Source organism: Rhizopus microsporus, assembly GCF_002708625.1.
Source record: "Rhizopus microsporus ATCC 52813 unplaced genomic scaffold scaffold_6, whole genome shotgun sequence".
Classification (NCBI taxonomy): domain Eukaryota; kingdom Fungi; phylum Mucoromycota; class Mucoromycetes; order Mucorales; family Rhizopodaceae; genus Rhizopus; species Rhizopus microsporus.
Genome location: NW_019671921.1, coordinates 574508 through 596443, shown reverse-complemented (window position 1 = coordinate 596443; position 21936 = coordinate 574508). Strand labels below are relative to the sequence as shown.

Here is a 21936-nt window from a genome sequence, read left to right as displayed (position 1 = left end):
ATTTCTTCCCATTCTTACTTTTCTCTCCTTCTCCCTTTTTCCTTTTTTTGTGTACGCGTGTTATGTGTGATTCAGACAGGTCATCTCAAGATTTACCTCATCTCAAACCAGCTGTCTCGACTGTTCTCAGAGCATACGGTCTCGGTTGGATATTAACGACAGCACCTGGTCTTATCGCCGTATTGGTCAAAGCGATTACGGCCAAAAAACAGAGATCGAGCGCGATTCAAAAAGCGATCCTATTGACAGTACCGAAGCTGCTTAAACGTAGCATCGTCAACAATGGGCTTCCTTTACTCTTGGCAGCTTCTGTGGGCGGACAACGATTCTTGCGTTATGCTTGTCAGAAATATGCACATAAGCAATTATCACTCAAGGGTGCCATCTTTTGGTCATCCTTTCTTAGCATTCTGTCCGTTCGGAAACTCTATCCAAACATAAAAACGCTGGAAGTCACTTTCTTTGTGCTTGTACGAGCATTTGACGTTTTCGCACACCGATTGTATGGATCAGTCAAGGTGAGACAAAGAGTACCTGAGTGGACGTTGGAGTATGGCAATATCTTTATCTTTATGCTCGCAAGTACAGAAATTATCTTTTCATGGTTCTATGAACCTCAAAGACTGCCCAAGTAAAGAAAAGAAAAAAAAAAAAACAAAACATAACTGCAACAAATAGACGTTTTCTAAACTTAACGTTTAGATCATATGCTCAATGGATTACGAATATGTCAGGGATTGACGATAGCCTCCTGAAGGCGTTACGAGCCATCAGAGAAGGGAGATTTGTCTATGGTGTAAGTATTCATTAAAAACAAAAAATGGAGTCTAACGGCATTATAGAAAGATACAGGTGCAGGCGACATATTAGGAAACATGTGTGAAAAGCTTGGCCTACCTCGTTCCTATGGCGACCCAATGACAGGAAGAATCAACTGTATGGTGATTCATGAAGGAAACCCTTATGGCTGTGAAGCAAATGCCATGATGCGTTTCTTGAAAGGTTTTATTAAAATATTTCCTGTAAAGACACAGACTGTTTATACAAACAAAGGCCCTCATTGATTGTGTATTAGGTCTATTTTGGTGTACATCTTGCTCCACCCTTGCTCTTTAGAACCTCTCGTTTAATACAGGATCCTGTAAACTCTTTGGCGCATATATTAATAGCCAGTGTTCGATCATCTGCATTTTTGGGCACATATATTGGCATCATTTGGTACTCTATCTGTCTTGTTCGAACAAGAGTAGGGCATCAATTGTTAGGAATTGATCAGTCAATTCTGGATAACACATGGCCTCCTTTGGTAGGAAGTATGCTTTGTGGCCTATCGCTATTGATTGAAAGCAGACACCGTCGTGGTGAAATGACTCTCTATGTCGTTCCTCGTGCCCTGTTCTCGATCACAGAGCGTGTTCTGCACCCGTTAAAACAGACGGCATGGTGGAATAAGTTTGGTTCAAGCTATACAGAAGCCATTGTGTTTGCGGCCTCAATGACTGTGGTCCTTCACGCGCTTCATAAAGACAAGGAAATGGTAAGACCTTCCATACGTGGTCTCATGTCTTGGGTATTGAAAAAGGAAATGGATGAAAACAAAAGATTGGCGGAAAGACATGAAGAAGATGACGAAAGACATTTGGAAGTTAGAATAAAGAAATAAGTGTTCTTTTGGGTATATGACCTCAGGCTAAGACCATACATATGAGATCATCAGATAACATTGACTTAAATGGGAAAGAAGAATCCAAACATTGAAAGACAATAGCTCCCACGTGGAATTTGTGTTTAATAATTTACAATTATTTCTGTGATACGCACACGTTTTTCATTTTTTTTTTTTAAAGCATCGTTTTTACAAAGGCTGTAGCTATTCTTACACCGTATGGAACACGTCTATCTTGTCTGTCAAATGTTTCCTTGGATACCAACTCTGAGTATTGATGGAGTAAATCTATTTCTTTGTGCAATGCATTCTTTAACTGTTCATTCTGTGTGATTACCACGGCTTGAGCTTCTAGATCTCTCTCGCTTGATCTCTGGCCAAAATTAGGCGAGCCAATCATCGTCATGGATGGTCTACTTTCATTCCCAAAATAGACCCAGAGTCCCTTCGCATGATAAGTCCATCCTGGTCTCTTGTATTCTTCAATCGAGATCTCATCTTGTCTACCTGCTCGTTTGACATGTCTATAGAACTGTTTCTCTATGTGTGTATATGCCGGAGGAAGGAACTTGCTGACTCCCTTTGAATTGAAGAATCCATTGGCCTATTGATTTATAAGTCAATTTCCCCTATATTGATATCATGAAACACCCCGAACCTCAGGAGATGCTGTTAAAAATCTAAAAAAGGCTCTTGTCTTTAAAATCACTGCCTTGTATTTATCCGTAAAGTTGAAATAGCCTGACGTAAGATGAATTGTCCATTTGTCTTGCTGTTGGTTGGCAATGTTGAGTAACTCGAGCGTTACCTTTTCATCTTGTCTGATACAAAAGGGTCCCATCTGAATCACTGGTAAAATAGCTGTATCCATGGTGCCCTCTTGCTGTACTTTTCTATTTTGATATTCAATCAAGAATTGTTGTAATCGGCTATGAACTAATGACTTGTATCTCTGGCTCTCCTTCACTGGGTCCGCCATGGAATCTGAAAGTTCTAATCTATATTTGCTATTATTATTCTGAGCTGGTACAAGATGATAGGAGCATGAACTGACGAGTTTTAATAAGTCATGGTAATAAGTTGTCAGTTCAGGTTGTTGATCAAACAGGATGTATCGATCCTGTCTGTTGACGAAATAATCTGTGCTCAGGTTAGCTCTAAATAAGCTAGTTAATTATCATCTTTATGCTATGTATTTATCATAATACCCGCTTAACATGATGGTATTATCAAAACCATAAAGCTTCAAATGCATTAATCCAATCGTTTCATTAAATCTTTGTGGTAACGCCTTTTTGAGTATACCAGTAAGATCAGGTGTATGATATAGTGATACTTTGATCTGCTTTGGATAATCTTGGATGAGAGGTAAGAGAAGAGTAGCAGAACTTTGTCCCTTTGAATTACGCGTTCCTCTTAAGCAGTCAATGAGTATATGAACTTGTAGAGTAGAAGATTGCGAAAGTGCTGTTCTTATTGTATCTACCTAGGAACAAGGTTAGTGCGTCAATAACGTGTATAAATAGGCAGCATTTTACAAGTTCTTTTTCTGAATGTCCAATATAGAGTGCAGCAATAAACACTCTTTCCTTTGCCGATAGTATTCTAGACTTTAGTTCAGCATAAAAATCCGAGGGTTGATAAAGCGGTTTCACATGCTGACCGTGTGTATAAAAGGTTGGTGCATACTGCTGAAGTGGTTGTAATGTCTTTATGTCTTTAAAAATGTTCCTTTTTATACAAGATGTTGTCAAGTGCCGTACTTGACATTGAGTGTAAAATATGCGTTTGAACATTTGTAAAAAAATATGTATGGCAAGGGTTAAACACACTATAGACTTGTACCAGACACAGTCACTTACAGTTTGTTATTCTAAAAAATTAGCCCCCCTCTTCTTCCTCCTCTCCTCCCTCCTACTCCTTTTGACGTCTTTTGCCTCTGTCTCACTATATCTTTACCTTCCCTTTTTTTTTTTTTACATGTCTTCTCCTAATTGTTGATATTTTTATACAAGCTATTCAATTGTCATTGTCTCCTCTTTCTTTTGTTTATTAGTCTCATCTTTAATCTCCGTTATTTTATATAACTACACTCTGTTTATCAATAATTGCACAGTGCACTCCCACGAGGCTGTCAACTTTAAGTGAAGTGTGAGATACAAGGCACGAGGTCTCTTCCTTGGATTTGGCAATAAAATTTTCTCTTTCAGGGCCAAAATGTTTAATAAAGGCGGGTGTAACCATGATCCTTAATTTTTTTGCTGCTGTTTTCTCTCGCTTTCTTTTCTTTTCTCTCTTTCTCTCTCTTTCTTTCTTAAACAATAATGATTGATTCACCTGTTGCGGCAGATTCTATTACCAACAAACAGGCAACACAAGAAGCTTCAATCTACCATACCTGTCGTTCTGTATTGAACGCTCTGGGCTATGTCAAAGGATTCGAGAAATATTTGGAAGAGACAGACCAGGAAGAGGAGTTTGCTGATACAACAATGGCCAGCGATCCGTTAACAAAATTATGGAATGTCTGTAAACCAGGCAGAAGTCTATGTTTTTTATTTAATGTATTGAGACCTGATACACCTATTATTGTCAATCCAGCGACACCAAATCAAACAAAAGCCCACATCTATCACTTCATTATTGCTTGCAGAAATCAACTTCACTTTCCTGAAGAAAGCCTGTTTACTGTCACTGAATTAAGTCAAAATGATACCAATGGATTTGTCAAGGTAGCTCAAAAAAAAAATCTCCTTGTTATATCACACATTCTTATTTTAAATATAGGTAGTCAATACAGTAAAACGTATCTTGGAACTATTAATAGAACAAGGTGTTATACCTGAACATGCATTAACCGAAGTAGAGACAAGCAATGAATCTCCAAAGGATCAGCGAGATAATGTTGTCTACGAACTTGTATCAACTGAAAGAAAATATATTCAAGATCTTGAAGCTCTTCAGGTGAGTTCAACAAGGACACACAATGAAGCGAACTTTTGTCTAAGATAGTTGTGTAGAATTATATGAGAGAAGTGCAGGCACAAGAGATACTCTCGCCCGATACGATGCATTTTTTATTTGGCAACTTGAATGCACTTGTCGACTTTCAGAGAAGATTTTTGGTTCAAGTAGAAGCACATGCTGCTCGTCCTCCAAAAGAACAGAGATTCGGTCATTTATTTATTCAGTTTGAAGAAGGATTTACAGTCTACGAACCATTCTGTGCCAATTTTCAAATTGCACAAGATTTGGTCATACAAGAAGCTCATAAATTACAAAAGTTAGCAAATATCATGTCACCGACCTATGAGCTACCAGCCATGTTGATCAAACCGATTCAAAGAGTATGTAAATATCCGCTCCTATTACAGCAGTTAATCAAATCCACACCAGACGACTGGCCTTACTCGGAAGAAAACAAGGAGGGTCTAGAGGCTATTCAGAGAGTGACCAAGAAGGTGAACGAGACAAAGAGAATTCAAGAAAATTCATTGGTCGTTGAAGATCTGAAAAAGAAAATCGTTGTCGAAGATGGAAGTGAATGTCTGCTGGATAAATATGGTCAACTTTTGTTACACGATAAATTAATATTGCAGAAAGCGGATTCAGATCACGTTAAAGAAATGGTTGTCTTCTTGTTCGAAAAAGTCATCTTACTTTGTAAGGAAGTCAAGGATACCAATAAGAATTCAATCTCTATAAAGAAAAAACGAAAGGAGGGTACATTGATCGTCAGAGGCAAGATTTTGATGTCTAGAATTGAACATGTGAAGGGTTCATCAGCACAGACGGGTAAAATATATTATGTGTTCATAAAGATAATGACTAACATGTATTAAAAAATCAGGCCTTTATATTTTACATGTATCTTGGACTGAAAAGGATGTGGGTCAGACAGTGTTATTAAAATGTCGTAACGATGAACAGCTACGGCAATGGTTAAACGTTATCGTTGGAATCAAGGAATCAACATCTAAAATTGATATTTTACCAAATACACCACAAACACCACTGACAGAACTCAATCCATTACAGGATTACTATGATGACGATGAGGATGACTATTATAATCACAATACCAACCATCCAGAACAACAAGATGATGATCATCAGCCCATGGATGGCAGCTATCCATACCTGCGGAACAGATCCTACAGCTATCAATATAACCGTATGCCTCATCATCTACCTCATGAGCATATGGCCAGAAAACAGAGTCTAGGAAACCTATCGAGTAGTAATAATCTTCCACCACGCCACTTTATGAATGGTATTCCTGGCATGACCTTACCACCATTACCTCGGTCCCCAACACATCCATCCATATCCAATGCAAGCACATCATCATCATCATTATCCTCATCGACAACGAGCACAGATATGTATGTTAGTCATTCATTGCCTTATTCACCACCAACAAGTCATCCTTCTTCTCCCAATAATCACACCCCATCTGGTGCACTTTGGCAAAGAAGACAACAACAACAGCAGCAACAAGAATCAAAAGACGAACCAGTGTATATCAGGAGTAGAACTTCAAGTAATACTAGACCAAGAAATAATAGCATTAACAGTAGCGTAGAACTACTATCCATTTCTTCTAATATATCAACAACACCGAGCAGTAAACGAAATAGCAATTCAAATCAAGAGATACCAGAAAACTATATCAAAATTAAAACACATTACAACGGATCGATCTACGTCGTGGTCGTGCCTTTGACTATTGAGTTTGGAGAACTAAAGCAAAAGATTGAAAACAAGCTACGATTATGTATTCAAGAATCAGCCATTTCAGTATCCGTTTTAAAATATGAAGATGAAGATGGTGATCTCGTCACTATGAATTCAACCGACGATGTTCAAATGGGCTTTGAAACTAAAGGTCCAAATAATGTAGTTAATTTTCATGTTACAGCTGTTTGTTAATGATACAAAGCTTAATCTATAATTACTCTTCACCTTAATAAAGTACCTCTTTAAACAAATAATAATAATAAAAGGCGTGATAGATAACCATGCCAAATAGGGCTTTTTTTTTTTACAGCAACAAAGAAGGGGAGATTTAATCCCTTATTTTCAATATGTGTTTACTAGTTGCTTAAAAGATAAAAGGTACAAGACACCATCGTGCTGGAATTTTATCAAATCTTTGTCTGTACCATTCTCTTGTATTATATGCTCGGGTGGCCAAGTAAAGAGATGAACCAACACTTAGAATAAATACGATCCAATGTTGAGATATCATAGCGATGGAAAAAAAAGAAACCATCTCTGCCAACTATTGTTCAAATGTCAGAAAACAGAAACCAACAGAAAAAAAAAAGCTAATACTTGCATAATGAGGACACCATACATATTCAAATAGTCCATGCTTAGGTATCTAAAGAAATATTGGGTCAAGGGCCTAAAAAGTAAAAGAATATGTGTTTGTAATATACCTTGTATTCTTTTGAGCCACCTTGTCGTAAGTTTTTTAGTAATACATGGTGATAAAAGTTTGCACACTCTCCGATAATGAAGCATACAACGCCCAGCAAAGTTAAATGTGGGGAAACATGTGACAGAGGTACCTGTTCAGTGAATATCTTTACCAAGACAGAAAGTCCCACATATGAGCTAGCGATAGTAAAGCAATCCCTAAGCTTGCAGTGTCCCGAATAATGATGTATAAAGCGTACTTCCTAAGCAAAAGAAAGAAAAAAAGATAAGCAGGTGCATAAAGAGATAAACGAGTGTTCATTTACAAAAAGTCTCTTGCTGTAATGTAAAAGAATAAACACTGACACCAGCAGCACGCGATAGTTTTTTTGTGGCTCAAAGGCATTTGTTATGATTGATTGACAGGCTGATATAAGCGATATGATAAAAGCTGGACAATAGATCATAAACATACCAGTGCGTGAAGGCAGCTATGATAAATGTATTGCTCGATTGTTTTTCTTTAAAACAAGGATAGTTCTTACCATTTTGCCACAAGATAGGCCTTTTATTGCAAATTTGGAATAATTTAGCTTTGTATCTGGGCGTGCTTCCCTGATGATGATGACAGCACAAGCCATAATACTACAGATCCCTACAAGAATATTTGTTATGTCAAATTGAAAGAAAAGCATAAGATATAAGGCAAAAAAGACAAAAAGAAAGAAGTACAGATTGTCAATGAAAACAAATTTATTTTACTTTTTAATAAAAGAGGAGAATATGGATCTGCTTGCATAAGTCTTTACAGACACTTAATGTTTATATGCAAAATTGATAAAGAAATGAACTTTTGTGACCAAGGACCAAAAAAAAAAGGGGGGATGAATTGATCTGCCTGCCTATTACTGCTTTTTAAACATAAAACTTTGCTGCATATAAAATCTTATTCTTCCAAGGGGACAATTCTTTACAAATAAATGGAATTGGGCCGAATACCTTCTTTTCCATAGTGCATGGGCTGAACTCGTTTAAACAAATGAATGTGTCAAGCAAACTCATAAAGTTTGATCTCCGGTGAATTGTAGTTGCACAATAAGAGAGAGAGAGAAAGAAAGTAAGCCCTTTTTTTATATAATATCCCTTTTTTAATTTTATATATTTTATGGACTTGGCAGTTGATATCACTTCTTGTTGTCGTGTACGAGTGCTCTTGGTCCCTGTTTCACCCATAAAGAAGTCGTCTTTTTGGCGTCATGTTGAACTTGTAAAGAAGTTTAGTCTAGTTCGCCTTGGTGATGTGACACCTGATCTTCAGAAAGGTGCCAATGGTAAATAAAAAATACAAAAAAAAAGAGGAGGAAGTAGACTGACTGTTTACCAAAAGCCAAGTTTAGTAGCCAAGTATTTCAAGAAGGTCATATGCATTTCCAATTTGTTACCAAGTACAACAGAGATCATAGTCATCTCGAAGACTTTCAGCCTCACAGACGTATCTTTGGAGTAAAAAGAAAGAATAATTGATAGAGAAAAGGTATTAACGCTGATAGGTATAGGTTATTGGTATCATGGATTGTCAAGAATGGAAAGACAAGGACCTTAGTGAAGGATATCAAAAGTTTGTTGATATGCTTGTTCAGGTACACCATTGAAATGATTTCTAAAATAGGACATCCATTATTTATTTATTTTATTTTTTATTTTTTTGCATTGATAATAGTATCCTACAGCCATAGCCACTCGATGCTTTGCTTTTGACCCAACAGAGAATCAGCCTGATGACACAAAGGGATTGATCATGATTCCGAATGTAGGCAACATGTCTTTTTATATGAGCACCATGATTTGTGATTTTGCCAGCGAAATACTCAACCAGTTTGCCAACATTGTCAGTCATATATACATATATCTAAGATCATCATATGCTAACTCTCTTTAACAACAGGCCGAACGCATAGAGAGCTTGAAAGCTTTAGAATCACCTATTCCCATGGGATCCTTTTCAAAGAAATATGATATGCCCAATGGCCGTATCCACCCTCAACCTTCCACAAGCACACCTAGCGGCAAATCACAGGGTCAGCAAAACAATCGCGCTTCACAACCCGTACCCACATCTTCCATTTCCTCTTCCTTTTTGAAACGAGCATCCAGTGCAGCAGGCACGGGTAGACAAAATATTTCAGCCTCCCCTCCAAGCCCTCGTCCGTCCCTGTCGAGATCGACAACCTTTAGCAACCTAGTGCTTGGCGGCGAGTCAGGAAAGACAGTTCAGAGAACACCAGGGAGAATCAAGAAGCTGTTGGCAGACTTTTACTTGCTCGCTGGACGATTACCTGATGCGATTCAATTGTAAGAATGATCTGTTGAAAACTTTATGATGGCTAACTTTTTTTTTTCTGAAAAGTTACAATGAAGCCATCGATATGACCAAAGATCATTCTGATTATTTATGGCTTGCTAGTGCAAAAGAAGGTTTAGCATGTACGATGCTCTTGATGGCTTTTTTACAAGCAGATGTGGGGGTAACGAAAAAGAAAAACAAAGAGACCAAACTTGAGTTCTAAACTATTCATAGCATATTATCTCCAGAAATGGTACAGCCACCGACCTAAATACACCGCAGGATACAAGCCGACCGCCACCTATTTCAGACAAGACAGGAGTGGAGAACCAAAAGTCAGTTTTTTCAGAGATAACAGAAATGTACGAAGACGCTGTACAGACATATCTTAGAGTAAACAGTTCGACAAACATACCAATCCCTAGCCTCGTATTTGCCGAGGCTTGTCTCAAGATATCGCGGTTTCTTACACTTGTCTTTCTGAATAACGGCTGGAGCGATGCAGTGCTGGCAAAGGTAGTATATGCAGATATGACAGATCTCAAGAATCAGCGAAATGACAGGTTCTTGACAATGTCGGAACTCGTCAAGTGCAAGAACAGCGGTATTGCGAGATATTCTATCGCTAAATATGTTACAAAGATCTGGTTGGTTGATATAGATGAACTCTCAATGATGGATCAAGTCAATATTATGACACACATGACTTCAATTCTGTCTGTTATTGGATATCATAGAAAATCTGCTTGGTTTATGTATGAGATGCTGAATCGTATGGTGCCCCTGTTGATACAAGGACGTGCAGCAGCCGCAAGCGCTGTAAATGGAAACAAGAAGCATCTCGATAAAAATGATGATGGTATTTTGGAAGTTTTGAAGAGGATATGTGAAGTTTACGGCATTGGAGGTAATGATATGACAAAAAAATGCTGGAAATATAAAACTTATGGTTGGAATTAGAGAGTAATGTACACGATGGAGGTGCTCTAGAAATATTACAAAACAAAGTCAACGAAACATATCAGCGACAACAAGAAACTTCTGCAAAGAAAGTGAACACGTTAGGCTTTGGATGGCCTGCACTTCAAATAGACATACTGCGGGAATGTATTGTGATATCTGAAGCAATCCAAGACCATGCGTCTATGCTGTACTACACAACCGTTTTGCTAAAAAACTTGTACCAATACATCTCCAAAGACGAGCAGATTAGATTGGCTTCCTCTATTCAGCGTATTGTGAATATTAGTAAACGATCTGGTCAAATGGACAATAATGTGAACTATTGGGGATTTAACATTGTCAAGTCGATTGAGCCTATTCAGCCTATACCCCGTAAGGCGATCTATCAACACCCTGTACTTATTGCAAAGGCTTTAGCTGCTTCCAAGGAGGGAAGAATCAATTCAGGAGATCCATTTATTTACAACCCTTTTGCAAAAAAGAAGGATGACAAGGTACACAGTTGCTGAACATGTTGTATGCATCATGCTCACTTCTTTCCTTTTCGGGAAACTTTATCCCTTAGCCGCAGATTAACCTGATCAAGGATGAAGTATGTGAATTCAAGGTGACTTTATCTAATCCTTTTGGATTTGATCTTGAATTAAGTAACATTGTTTTAAGGTATAAATATATTGAGCAATTCTGAACATGGACTCATTTTCTTTATAGTACATCTGGAGTTGATTTTTCACCTGTTCCAGCTGCTGCAACTATTCCAGCAAATGATACCTTGACCATCAGGTTAATGGGTACACCTGTAGAAACCGGATTGTTGACGATCAAAGGATGTGTGATTAAAATAACAGGTTTTGCGGAACAAGAGTTTCTTTATGAAAAACAAAAGGTTGAGCAAGTAAAACAAAGGGAACACAAGACACTAAGGCCAGCTGAATCCAAAGGATACAAATACAGGTACAGTGCATAAAGTAGAGAATGATTTTTAGATAATAACGCAACATTTCTTCTTAGTGGATTGCAAGCGCTCTATAAGACACTTACTCCAGGTATTGAACGACTTCTAATCATGATAACAATTGTAACAGTTGGATAGAATTGGACCTTAATCATGACACACCACAGGAAATTGAGTATCAGCAGATCAATGTGATCGAAGATCAACCATTACTAAAAATAAAATCAAGCTCGCTATTGCACGGAGCAGTCATGCTGTTTGAAGGAGAAATGTAAGGACTTCGATTTCCAAAGAAAAAAGGTCTTTAAACACAATATATAGGACGCGTATCTATATACAAATTGAAAACATTGGACACATCCCTGTCGACTTTATCACTTTATCATTTACGGATTCAACTACAACACACCCCAAACTGGTCAATCCTGAGCTTCCTCCTGAAGAGCAATATGAGATTGAACTTTATACAAAAGGAACACCTGTATTCTCTTGGGAAGGTTCAAAGGGCGAGAATAACCAGATTGGTAAAAGGATTTCTCTACTTCCTAAAGAGACAACGGATATAGTGGTTAATGTCTACGGGAAACAGGGATGGTAAGTTGCACTACAATATTTGATCTATGGTTTGATTCATTTTCTATTATAGTACTGGTGGTGCTGTATACATTGACTATGGTTACCTCGACAGAGCAATGCAAGGGCAAGACCAGGTAGAACAGAGCAAAGAGTTACCTACAACACTGTACACTAGACAGTTGTATTTCCCAGTAATGATTACGGTCTACCAGCATTTGGAACCATTGAACTGGGATGTGCTTTACCTTCGAGATAGCATGGCAGTGAATGAAGATGCTGTAGAACAAGCGCTGAAAAAAATCAATACACTTGACAGCTCTGATTCAGTATCGTATAATCAGCCAGTTGAAGAACTTGTGCTTATCACACAAAAGGCGTCTGACAAAAACGACAAGAACCCTTACTGCTTGCTTACACTGGATGTTCGCAATGCCTGGACTGTCCCCTTTGACGTAGAGTTCACAATAGACAACAGTGAACTTGGCTCAGAAGATATGTCCGAGGGTGAAATATTGAAATCACGCATAACTATTCAACCAGCGCTGACAAAGAGGTAAGTAGTTAATGAATCTGATGAGCGTCCTGGCTTATTGCTCTCTCAATAGAATTGTCCTGCCACTGAAGAAGCTGTACCTAACTTCTGAGCAAAGACTCCAGCCTATACCAAGCTTTGAACCCAACAAACAATTCGTAGTATCTCAGAGACCCAAGATGGCACCAGAGCAAGAAAGAGCTAAGCTACAGATGTTTTGGTACCGAGAACTCCTTTTGGATCGAGTCAAGGCTACATGGCGATGCAAAACGACAGGACGCGAGGGTGTCATTAATTTACGATCATCACTACGTCTGATACCACTTCAATTGAACATACTTAAAAAACAAGATATTGAATTCATCATAACCATGTCTGGCGGAGAACAGCACTGTACGGGTCATCGTCAATTTGAATGTCCAGTGAACACGTTTGTGACGATGAATGTAACCATCCTGAACAGACAAGGTAACAATGACAAGATATTATTATACTTTGGTGTTAACTTTTTGTTCAAAGTTCGCCCTGTAAAATTGATTTTACGAGTCCAAGCAGTGCAGAGTTATAATGACGGAGCCAAGGAGTATGACCTGACAGAAAAAATGCTGATGCAAGGTGTCTCTCAACTTGTCCTGCCAGAGATACCATCGAATGAAGAGATTGTTCACAACATACCGCTCTGTTTCTTATCAATAGGCAAATTTGAATTCCTTTATCATGTGGAAGATGTTCACACGCGTGAGATTCATTATGACTACGACTGGGCATTTGTAAATGTAATTGAAAACAATAAGAGTACATAAAGCAATAAATTATATGTGTTTATTTTGAAAGCAATTTCATTGGATGACTACAGCTGTGACTGGAATTATAGTTCTTTTGCTTACTTTCTTCCTTTCCCTTTTTGCTTATTCAAACAAAAACTTTTGTGTGTCAAAATGAATAGATCTCCTGACAGAATGAATATTGATGACGGTGAATATGCATTTATTTAGTATTTGTTAAATCAAGCTTGTTTACTAACAGACATTGAAATGAATTCTAGATGTTAAAATTAAAGGAAGAGGAAACCAAGAAGAAGGTAATTAAAAGACGCATTAGGAAAACAAAAGTAAGCATAATAACGATTACATGTAGGAGGCATACTTAAACGCTTAGGAGGAAGAGCAAATGAAATGATGGATGTTATTTCCGAACCTGTTCGATGTAAGAATTATTACTGAAATTCTTGATCGTCAACTAAAACGATGAATGTATTAGCTGTTGAGGGATGGATCATTATTGTTCGTGGACTACACGAAGAAACAGACGAAGATTCTTTAGTAGATAAATTTAGAGAATATGGTGATGTCAAAACAGTGCATCTCAACTTGGACAGACGTACAGGTTATGTCAAGGTAATAGAAAAATTCGCGGAGCGTGTTTATATGCACAAATATGTACTAAAATCACATAATCTTTTAGGGATACGCGTTTATTGAATACGAGTCACGTAGAGAAGCAGAAGCAGCTGTCGAGCAAGCGAACGGCTCGAGATATTTGGGAGAGACAATTAAAGTAGACTATGCCTTTGTTAAGGGGCCTTCGCATGATGATCGTTCTAGAAGGGATCGTAGACGAGACAGAAGCTTGAGTCCCAATAGACGTTAAAAGCTTAAGGAAATAAATAATAATAATAATAAAAGGGAAGGAAAGGGAATAAATGCAATTGCTAGAGGTTAACAACATTATATATTCATGCACGAAAGAAGAAGATCTTCTTCCTGTCAGTGCAGTATGGTGTAAGTTTAGTGAGCATGAGAAAGAAAGAAAGAAAAAAAGAAAGGTTATAAAAGCAAAAAAAAAAACAAGCTAAATGAACAACTAAAGAACTGTTGTTTTAAAAAAGAACAAGAGAACTCTCTTGTTCCTATCCTAAGTACACATTTTTCTACAAGAACTATCAGAATAAGTTGTTAGTGTTCACACAGATAGTAATGAATCTAGGCATTAGTGTTATAAAATGACGAGCATTTTAATTGTTGGACAACAGAGACAGAGAGCAAGTCATGCATCCCGAAAAACCCAAGCTGCCGGCAAAGAAGGTTTTAGAAAGCGGAGAGGAAGAGAGACATGCAATATGACACAAAGTAAATATGCAGAGTGTTGTTTGTATAGTCACACGTGTGTTCCGGCTGTAATACAGATCAGATTATTAGACACAAAGATATTTCGTACATACAACTAGACGAAAGCGTGCAATGGCGACAAATAGACACATAATGTGTATAAGCATAGAGCATTTTAAGGGAGTCGTGTAAAGAAGCCTTTGTCAGGGGATCTTCGGTCTGAAAGCGATCTCCGATAGAAAGTACAGAAGAAAGGACCCTCGATCACGTTAAACCTTAATGGTAATAAGCTAGAAGGAAAAGGGTGGAGGAGAGGGCTGGCCTTTTTAGCGAAGGCAAAATTTCGGCGACAGATGTAATTGGACGGTAATAAAGTAGTGCATTATCTTTGTGGGACAAAGATATATCAAGATCTTCAGTTTAAAATAAGACACTGATTTTGTAACAGTAACATGAGATAAAACAGTGAACAAATTATTGCATATTCCCATGGATGTGATCTTTTTTTTCTTTCATTCATCTGAAGGAACTACTGCAAGGCGTGCGATACACAAGCACGCTTTTAATTAATTTTGAAAGGATAATCATTTATACGTTCACATTAGTATAAAAAATAACAAAAAAACCAGAAAATATGATTCTCTTGTCACTATGGCTACATCATAGCGATCATCTATATCAGCAAAACTTTAATTGATTACTATAGCAACGACTGTGCTTAAACTTTATGTATGTGTGTTTCTTTAGCTCAAGGTACAAATATTTTTTAGTCTCATTTTCTGTACTACAAGTTTATATGCATACAAATATAGAATAAGTGATACGCATAGCTTAATTTCTTCTAATATAGAACCTCATTGTTTGTTAATGTTTCATTTTGAAACAAACTAAAATTTATGCAGTAAAATGATCAAAGCGCAGAACAGCTATATTTTCTCCCTGCTTTTTCTTTTATCCTTTCTATTTCGCTTTTTCTTGCCTCGGAAGTTGAAATAGACAGCAATAGTTAACGTAACACTGCCGTGAAAATTTAGAAAGGCGGAGAGAAAATAATTAATTTATTTGGCTGTCAACCGATTTCTTGGGTTCACTGACAATGATTTTAAAATTCGCTTTTTCTTTCACTTTTTCCTTCTTCACTTTTGCCCTTTGATAAATGAATTCAGAGACATTAGAACGAGTGTGCGTAGATGGAATATGTCACTGTGATTGGAGGCTTACTCTACAAGACTGCGTAGAGGAAAAAGCCATGACGATCATTCATGGCATAAACGTTGGTATCTCGGGCATTACAGTGATCTTGGGTATATAAAGCCATATATGCAAATCTTTATAGTTTACTAAAGAATACTTGTTTTTTTTTCAGGCACAGCGCTTTTATGTCATAGACTATTTATTAAAGGACATCAACTAGTTGATATTAATTTAAGTAAAGGATGCTTTCGCCCAAAGCCGATTGATTGTATGCTACTATTTATTATATTCTACAATTTACGCAAGTGTTTTATACATATAAATCAGCAATACACAATTAATAACAGATCAATTCCGTGTAGTTCGTCTAATATCCAGCATAATCTTAATCACCGATATCGCAACAGACCTGATCTCACGTTCATGTACGTTAATATAATTATGCTGATCTTTTCTATTTACTGATTATATGCTTAGTCATGTTTGAATTCCCATGGCAATTTGGTTATGGTGCATTTGCCTTATATCTGGTTGGTATTGCTCAAACACTGGCAGATGTAAGTTGATTGGTGAATGCTTTATAAAGAAACTAATCATGTGATTATAGAGCCATAAAGTCATTGCAAACAGTTGGCTGCCATCACCTAAATTGGTCGATCTCTTTGGAGGAACACTTTTCTTAGCTCCGTTTATCCTCAACAATAGCATGTCTTTAGCAGCTGGTATCATGGCAGAAAGAGATTTACGCTTAGCCGTCATTTTCACAAGATTACTCTATGTATTTTGGTTTATTCACTGTACAAGCCTTGGTATAGCTGTTCTCATCTCTGGTCTGCGGTTGATCCACATCCTGGAAGAGCATTTAAAGAAAATCCGTAGCACAGGAGGTCCTCGTTACACGTCGATCAAAACCGGCATTTTCAAAATACGAGTCGTCATGGGCATTATCGTTGTTTGTGTCCTGATGTTTGCAACTTTTCTATTACTCTATGGAATTTTGAGAAACCTTATTATTGTCAACAAAGCCGGATCCATTGTGCTTGGAGCTATATGGAACTTTCTGGGCGCTGTTTCAACCCTTGGAGTGGTTATTGCCGTTCTAATTAAGTAAGTAAATTTATATTAATTATCTCCTACAGTAACTGACATTGTTCTATTTATTTCAGTCCTAAAATAGATGAAAATGCTAATCTTGGCTTGAAATCTTCCAGTGCCGAAAAATCCAACCCAACACCTTACTCTAATTTTGCATCACAAGAATACTCTGCCACTGCTAGTGCCTTAAGCTCAAATGGCCAAGGAGGCGTTAATTCAGCCACATTTGATGAGCTCAGGATGCAACAAATGCAATACCAGCAAGTGTTCCAGAAACACAATAACCACGCTATTCCACGAATAGATTCAAACATGGATCGCAAAAACAATATATATATCCCAGATAGTGTGCCTTCACTAGCAATGTCAGATATAAATGCACAAAAGTATGAGTACTCCTTTGAATATAATAGCCGCAGCAAAAACACTAATAATAATATAACAGACGATGATCAGATAATTGATGATGGAGAAACATCGCAACTAGACCTAGTAGAGCATGCATCAAGAAACCAAATGGGTACATATTAAGCATCCGTCTTGTTTATACTACAAACATATATACATATATACAACATACATATGCATGATAAATTTATAACCATATTTTACGCTACAATCATAATATAATTATCATGTAAAAATACCGTACTTTCATTCGTCTTTCTATGTTCAATCTGGTTGGATCACAATGATAATTTCCATATTAGGAATAATGTCAGCTTGGCTCGTGAGTGTCTTTTCAGGGCTGTTTTTTTTTTAAGTTCCCATGGTATTGTTATGGTAACATGAACCACCTTTCTGGAATAGGCAGGTTTATGGTTGCCCGCTTTTGTATATTTCTTGACGGACCTTTACATAGTTTTTGCGCCACACTGACCAGACGCGTATAATTACTGTTATTTTTTGTTGATTATAACAACAGGTAGACCTTATTATGAGTATAATTCATTTTTAATGTTGCCACATCCAGATTCAACTCGCACATTTCTGTGCGCACAGATGAATCAAGAAACAGCCCAAAAAAAGTCACTTCCCTGCGTCATCAGTTCAGGTGGTCGTATACTCCGCTGACTGGATTGAGAACAGAACCATTATCTTAAACAGCTTATTCTACTGTCAGGCATAGACTCTTCCTTTTCTTTTTTTCTTTTTCTTCACTTAAATGAACAATTGATATATCTTATGCTCACAGACTCTAGTTTAACAAATATATTAGTTGTGGTATGAATCAGGCTTTTCTTGCTATATTACACACCAAGTACCTAATCTACTTCTTCATCAATAGAGTGGTGTATCACAGATACGCTATAGAGTATACCACCAATATTACATTAGAGAACAACTTATTGAATACCTGAAAAAACCACACGACAGCACTAATAATAATCATAATCATAATAATGACAATGCCTTACTGAAAGCATATGCTGAGCTCCTGTCAATCAACATTCCAGCATTTTGGCAGATCTGTAAAGAATCGTTAGAGGATTCCGAAAATAAACTATTACTTGAACTTTGGGTGTTTTGGTTCGATGATGGACATACAGGAAGAGTTGATTCTAATGAATATCTCCGCGAGTTAGACGGTAAGATAGACACTTTGTAGTGAAAATGGGCAATGTCTGATCTCGCTCTTGCTTATAGAAATAAAAGTTGGATCTTTCACTTGGGAAAATGCTTATTCAAAGCTTCAATCACCTACTGCTTCACCGCCCTCTACTGGAACACAGGCAAATGCTTCAACCTCAGTGACAGTCTCTGTTGAATATGGAATGTTTATACGATCTGTACGAAACCTGTTAGACAAGTAAGTCTCTGTATTTTGCTTCAAAAAAAGAACTTTTCCTATGTTCTAACGCTTTTAAAGGCAAATCAAAGGACGAGGAGCAGTTCCTTTAGGAGAATTTTACATTTTTCAAAATAATGATAACCTTAACAATGTGATGTGGACTAAACTGAACTATTCACAATCGTCGAATACTTCATTATGTTGCTCATATAACGTCTATCTAGCAAATACCAATTTAGTCTTTCAACCGAATCCTCGACGTATGAGAGTTAGATCACTCACTCATCAAACTTTACGTATGAAAGGACAAAGAGGTATGCTTAATATGCACAGATATGCATGCATATAGCTGACCAACCAAATATAGTTATCTTAAGCCCGTCCGGTGAATTTGCCACTATTGCTTCCAACAGTTACACATTACCCAAGCAGACTGAAGAAGCGATCCTAAAGGCGTGGTCTTCACTATTTGATATTCCTTATAAAACTTTAATTCAACATAATCGCAGCACAATCAAGCCTCATCCATTACAAGAAGAACAAATGGATCAACCGCAGGTCATTCACAAGTGCTTGCCCAATCTAATTGCATTAAAGAGTACTACCAGGGGAACCGTGTTTTACTATCCTACAGCATTAACCTTTGTACCTTCGTCATCTAAAATATCCCCTACTGCTATGGCAGGCACCAATGGCCTGTTCAGGTTCAATCAGGGATTTTCAGAAACTTTTGGAGACAAGTGGAGTAGATGGGCATGGAACAGTACATTTTCCAACTACTGGCAGTTTGCATGTCCAAGAGGCACTACAATATCCTCAGTACTTGACATGCTTTCTCTAGAAACTGCTAATGTAAATCAGACAGCAATCCTGCAGAAAGTCATGAACGAAACAATGAACGCAAGTCCTTTGATGGTAACGGCGTCCATGGCAACACCTGCCTCTACCAATGGTAATCAGCAGAGAATGGATACATCCATCACTTCGACACCTGTCACCAACCAAGAAGAAAGCGAGGATAAACCAAAGATCAAGAACCAGCAAAATCTTTCTCTTGTCGAGTTTACCGTTGCAAATTTTTCTGTTCCTGAAGCTAATCATGATGACATTCCTGAATACCCTCAGCAATACGCTAATGCAAGTGTAAATAATGCCATGATGATAAACAATGCAAACGTAATGCAGCAACAGCAACATCAGCAGCAGCAGATGCACATAGCTCAACAAATAGATCAAATAAAATTGGAGAACATGCACGCTGGTATATTAGCGAATGTAGGAACAGCAGCAAATAACTTAGCATACCAGTCACCTCAAATGACAAATCTCGGGCTAGATCCATTTGGATTAGGTGATAGTATGGATGTAGACAACATAATTCTAGATATACCAAATAGATGGAGCGATGATGACATGGCTGATTTGGATAATTTCGACTTGGGAGTGACAGAGGAGGACTTTGATTTTTTCAAGTCAAAGCCAGTGCCTGTTTCTAATGCGACTATACCCGTAAAGGATGAAATGTTCATTGACACTACTAATGCAGCGGACTCCTTGATGCTCATGACCGATATAAAGCAAGAGGATACCACTGATGATTTTAATATGTTGACGAATGACAAGCTTTTAGTCTTGGATGATAAAAACCAAGTGATGATGGATACCGAGATGGAGAATGCTGCAATTGGAATACAAGATTTATCTGTCACACCGCTAGAAGTTGCCATGGCACAGCAGGAGAATCTCATGATACTGCAAGGCCAGCAACAAGTAGATACTGATTTGTTACATAAACAATTGTTGATGCATCAGCATGATCAGCAGCCAGATCAACACTTTGGTCAAGGTGCCAAAATGCCAAAAGAACGCCAATTATTTATACCATCAACTTTTGCACCAGTCAAGATAGACACTATGGTCAATGACTCGAAATACCACAGTGGCGGGAAGTTTACCTATCCATCTACTGATGGAATGAGTAGCTGTTTGCCAAGAGGCGACTATTATAGACCTGATTACGTCCCTGCTAGCCGATCAAAGAAACTCCGAAAGAAGATGTCCAAAACAGCTAGTATTGTCACTCAAGATAAGGAAAGCGCTGTCTCCAACAGTAAAGAAATGGCTTCAGAAAACAATTTGACACAGAATCTAGAATCAAAGACGAAGAAGCCATATAATGGTACACATGTCAGTATATCCAGTAGTAACAGCAGTAGCAGTAGCAGTGATAGTAGTAGCGATTATACGAGTAGCAGTGGAGACGAAGGTAATGATTCAGATGAGGATGTCGTAGAAAGATCAAGTCATGCCTTGAATAATGTATCAATAGCTCAGCATAATTATCTCGATAAGCTTCTTTCAACGTCACCTTCTTCTAGCAAGATAACGCCTGCTCATCAAGTCGTGTTTGATTATGACAGCCCATTCGCTAATGCAGTGACCGAGAGTCTGGGAAACACGCCAAACCAGCAAATTAGTATAAGCTCGCAGGAAGATTATAAAGCGTTAGAGTACCTTTGCCAGCAAGCTGTTCTTGGTGGATATCCCTTTTCGGGTGGGACCGAGACCATTTCATCTAATGGCACCGAGACTACGGAAGGAGAATCAACCAAGATTATTATATCGAGAAGAAGGCATCTTTTGCAGGCGTTTTACGGAGATACTATACACGTTTGCTCAACACCTCATGATGCTGAGTATATGAACCAAAACTTCAAGGATATTCTCATCAGTCTATTTGCAAAGAAAGTGTCTGATCTAAATCCTATGGGCCTAGATCAACCTCTTCTTCCCGTCTCCATCACTGTGAAGGGCCCTTTGAACCTACAGCAATACTACGATCTTTCAGAAACGAATCAAGCGCACTCCAAGTATGGCAAATATCAAGTAAAGAGACGAAGGCCAGCTGAGCCTAATCTGGATACATTACGCCCACCCAACATCGTTATTAACCGTCAAGAGGAGTTCCTTGAAGGAAGCACAAGGATGATTATGTTTTGGGAAAAGCTACGTCTAGAGCCTTACTCTTGCAAGAAACATATCAATTATTTTGTGATGTATCCCAAGAATGATGCTATAGAATATAATGTATCCCAGTTCTTTAAGAATCTTGGTACATTATATGAAACATGTCAATTAGGCTCTCATCATCCTGGAAACATTGGAGTGTATCGTAAAGGCTTGGTTCCAGTTACTTTGCTACGTAGGTTTCTTTTATTTATTTAAGAAAACGGCCTGTGTTTAACTCTATTTTTTTTTTTTTTTTTTTTTTTTTTTTTTTTTTTTTT

General features: G+C 37.7%; 7 protein-coding genes across 7 annotated transcripts; 5 read left to right on the top strand and 2 right to left on the bottom strand.

The window, feature by feature from the left end:
• Positions 1–62: 62 nt before the first annotated feature.
• RHIMIDRAFT_236632 (uncharacterized protein) lies at positions 63–1663 on the top strand (the record flags this gene model as incomplete). The annotated part of the gene is made up of 4 exons (XM_023608599.1): positions 63–631; positions 703–796; positions 843–1022; positions 1076–1663. 4 exons carry the CDS (start codon positions 63–65, stop codon positions 1661–1663), a joined length of 1431 nt encoding a protein of 476 aa, XP_023467287.1.
• A 178-nt stretch (positions 1664–1841) lies between these two features.
• Positions 1842–3462, bottom strand: RHIMIDRAFT_201374 (uncharacterized protein; the record flags this gene model as incomplete). The annotated part of the gene is made up of 4 exons (XM_023606536.1): positions 1842–2270; positions 2325–2823; positions 2875–3152; positions 3205–3462. 4 exons carry the CDS (start codon positions 3460–3462, stop codon positions 1842–1844), a joined length of 1464 nt encoding a protein of 487 aa, XP_023467286.1.
• A 528-nt stretch (positions 3463–3990) lies between these two features.
• RHIMIDRAFT_236630 (RhoGEF-domain-containing protein) lies at positions 3991–6598 on the top strand (the record flags this gene model as incomplete). The annotated part of the gene is made up of 4 exons (XM_023608598.1): positions 3991–4398; positions 4454–4630; positions 4687–5461; positions 5517–6598. The coding sequence occupies 4 exons, from the start codon at positions 3991–3993 to the stop codon at positions 6596–6598; spliced, it is 2442 nt and encodes an 813-aa protein (XP_023467285.1).
• On the bottom strand, positions 6530–7847 carry RHIMIDRAFT_121885 (uncharacterized protein). The gene is made up of 6 exons (XM_023605415.1): positions 7636–7847; positions 7417–7581; positions 7111–7353; positions 7008–7052; positions 6632–6950; positions 6530–6548 (listed from the first exon to the last, which is right to left on the bottom strand). The coding sequence occupies exons 1-5, from the start codon at positions 7783–7785 to the stop codon at positions 6771–6773; spliced, it is 783 nt and encodes a 260-aa protein (XP_023467284.1). The 5' UTR covers positions 7786–7847; the 3' UTR covers positions 6530–6548; positions 6632–6770.
• Positions 7848–8255: 408 nt separating this feature from the next.
• On the top strand, positions 8256–14110 carry RHIMIDRAFT_236629 (Trs120-domain-containing protein; the record flags this gene model as incomplete). Its single annotated transcript, XM_023608597.1, has 20 exons — positions 8256–8421; positions 8478–8593; positions 8647–8730; positions 8811–8978; positions 9036–9442; positions 9498–9615; positions 9669–10341; positions 10395–10891; positions 10963–11060; positions 11109–11351; positions 11409–11443; positions 11491–11623; positions 11674–11946; positions 11999–12481; positions 12534–12928; positions 12980–13255; positions 13506–13541; positions 13598–13666; positions 13721–13857; positions 13925–14110. 20 exons carry the CDS (start codon positions 8256–8258, stop codon positions 14108–14110), a joined length of 4593 nt encoding a protein of 1530 aa, XP_023467283.1.
• A 1597-nt stretch (positions 14111–15707) lies between these two features.
• RHIMIDRAFT_279797 (uncharacterized protein) lies at positions 15708–17506 on the top strand. Its single transcript, XM_023612868.1, has 6 exons — positions 15708–15872; positions 15935–16063; positions 16125–16187; positions 16240–16319; positions 16370–16869; positions 16929–17506. The coding sequence occupies exons 1-6, from the start codon at positions 15725–15727 to the stop codon at positions 17386–17388; spliced, it is 1380 nt and encodes a 459-aa protein (XP_023467282.1). The 5' UTR covers positions 15708–15724; the 3' UTR covers positions 17389–17506.
• A 536-nt stretch (positions 17507–18042) lies between these two features.
• RHIMIDRAFT_236627 (uncharacterized protein) lies at positions 18043–21874 on the top strand (the record flags this gene model as incomplete). Its single annotated transcript, XM_023608596.1, has 5 exons — positions 18043–18081; positions 18146–18446; positions 18505–18667; positions 18728–18963; positions 19017–21874. The coding sequence occupies 5 exons, from the start codon at positions 18043–18045 to the stop codon at positions 21872–21874; spliced, it is 3597 nt and encodes a 1198-aa protein (XP_023467281.1).
• Between the last annotated feature and the right edge of the window lie 62 nt (positions 21875–21936).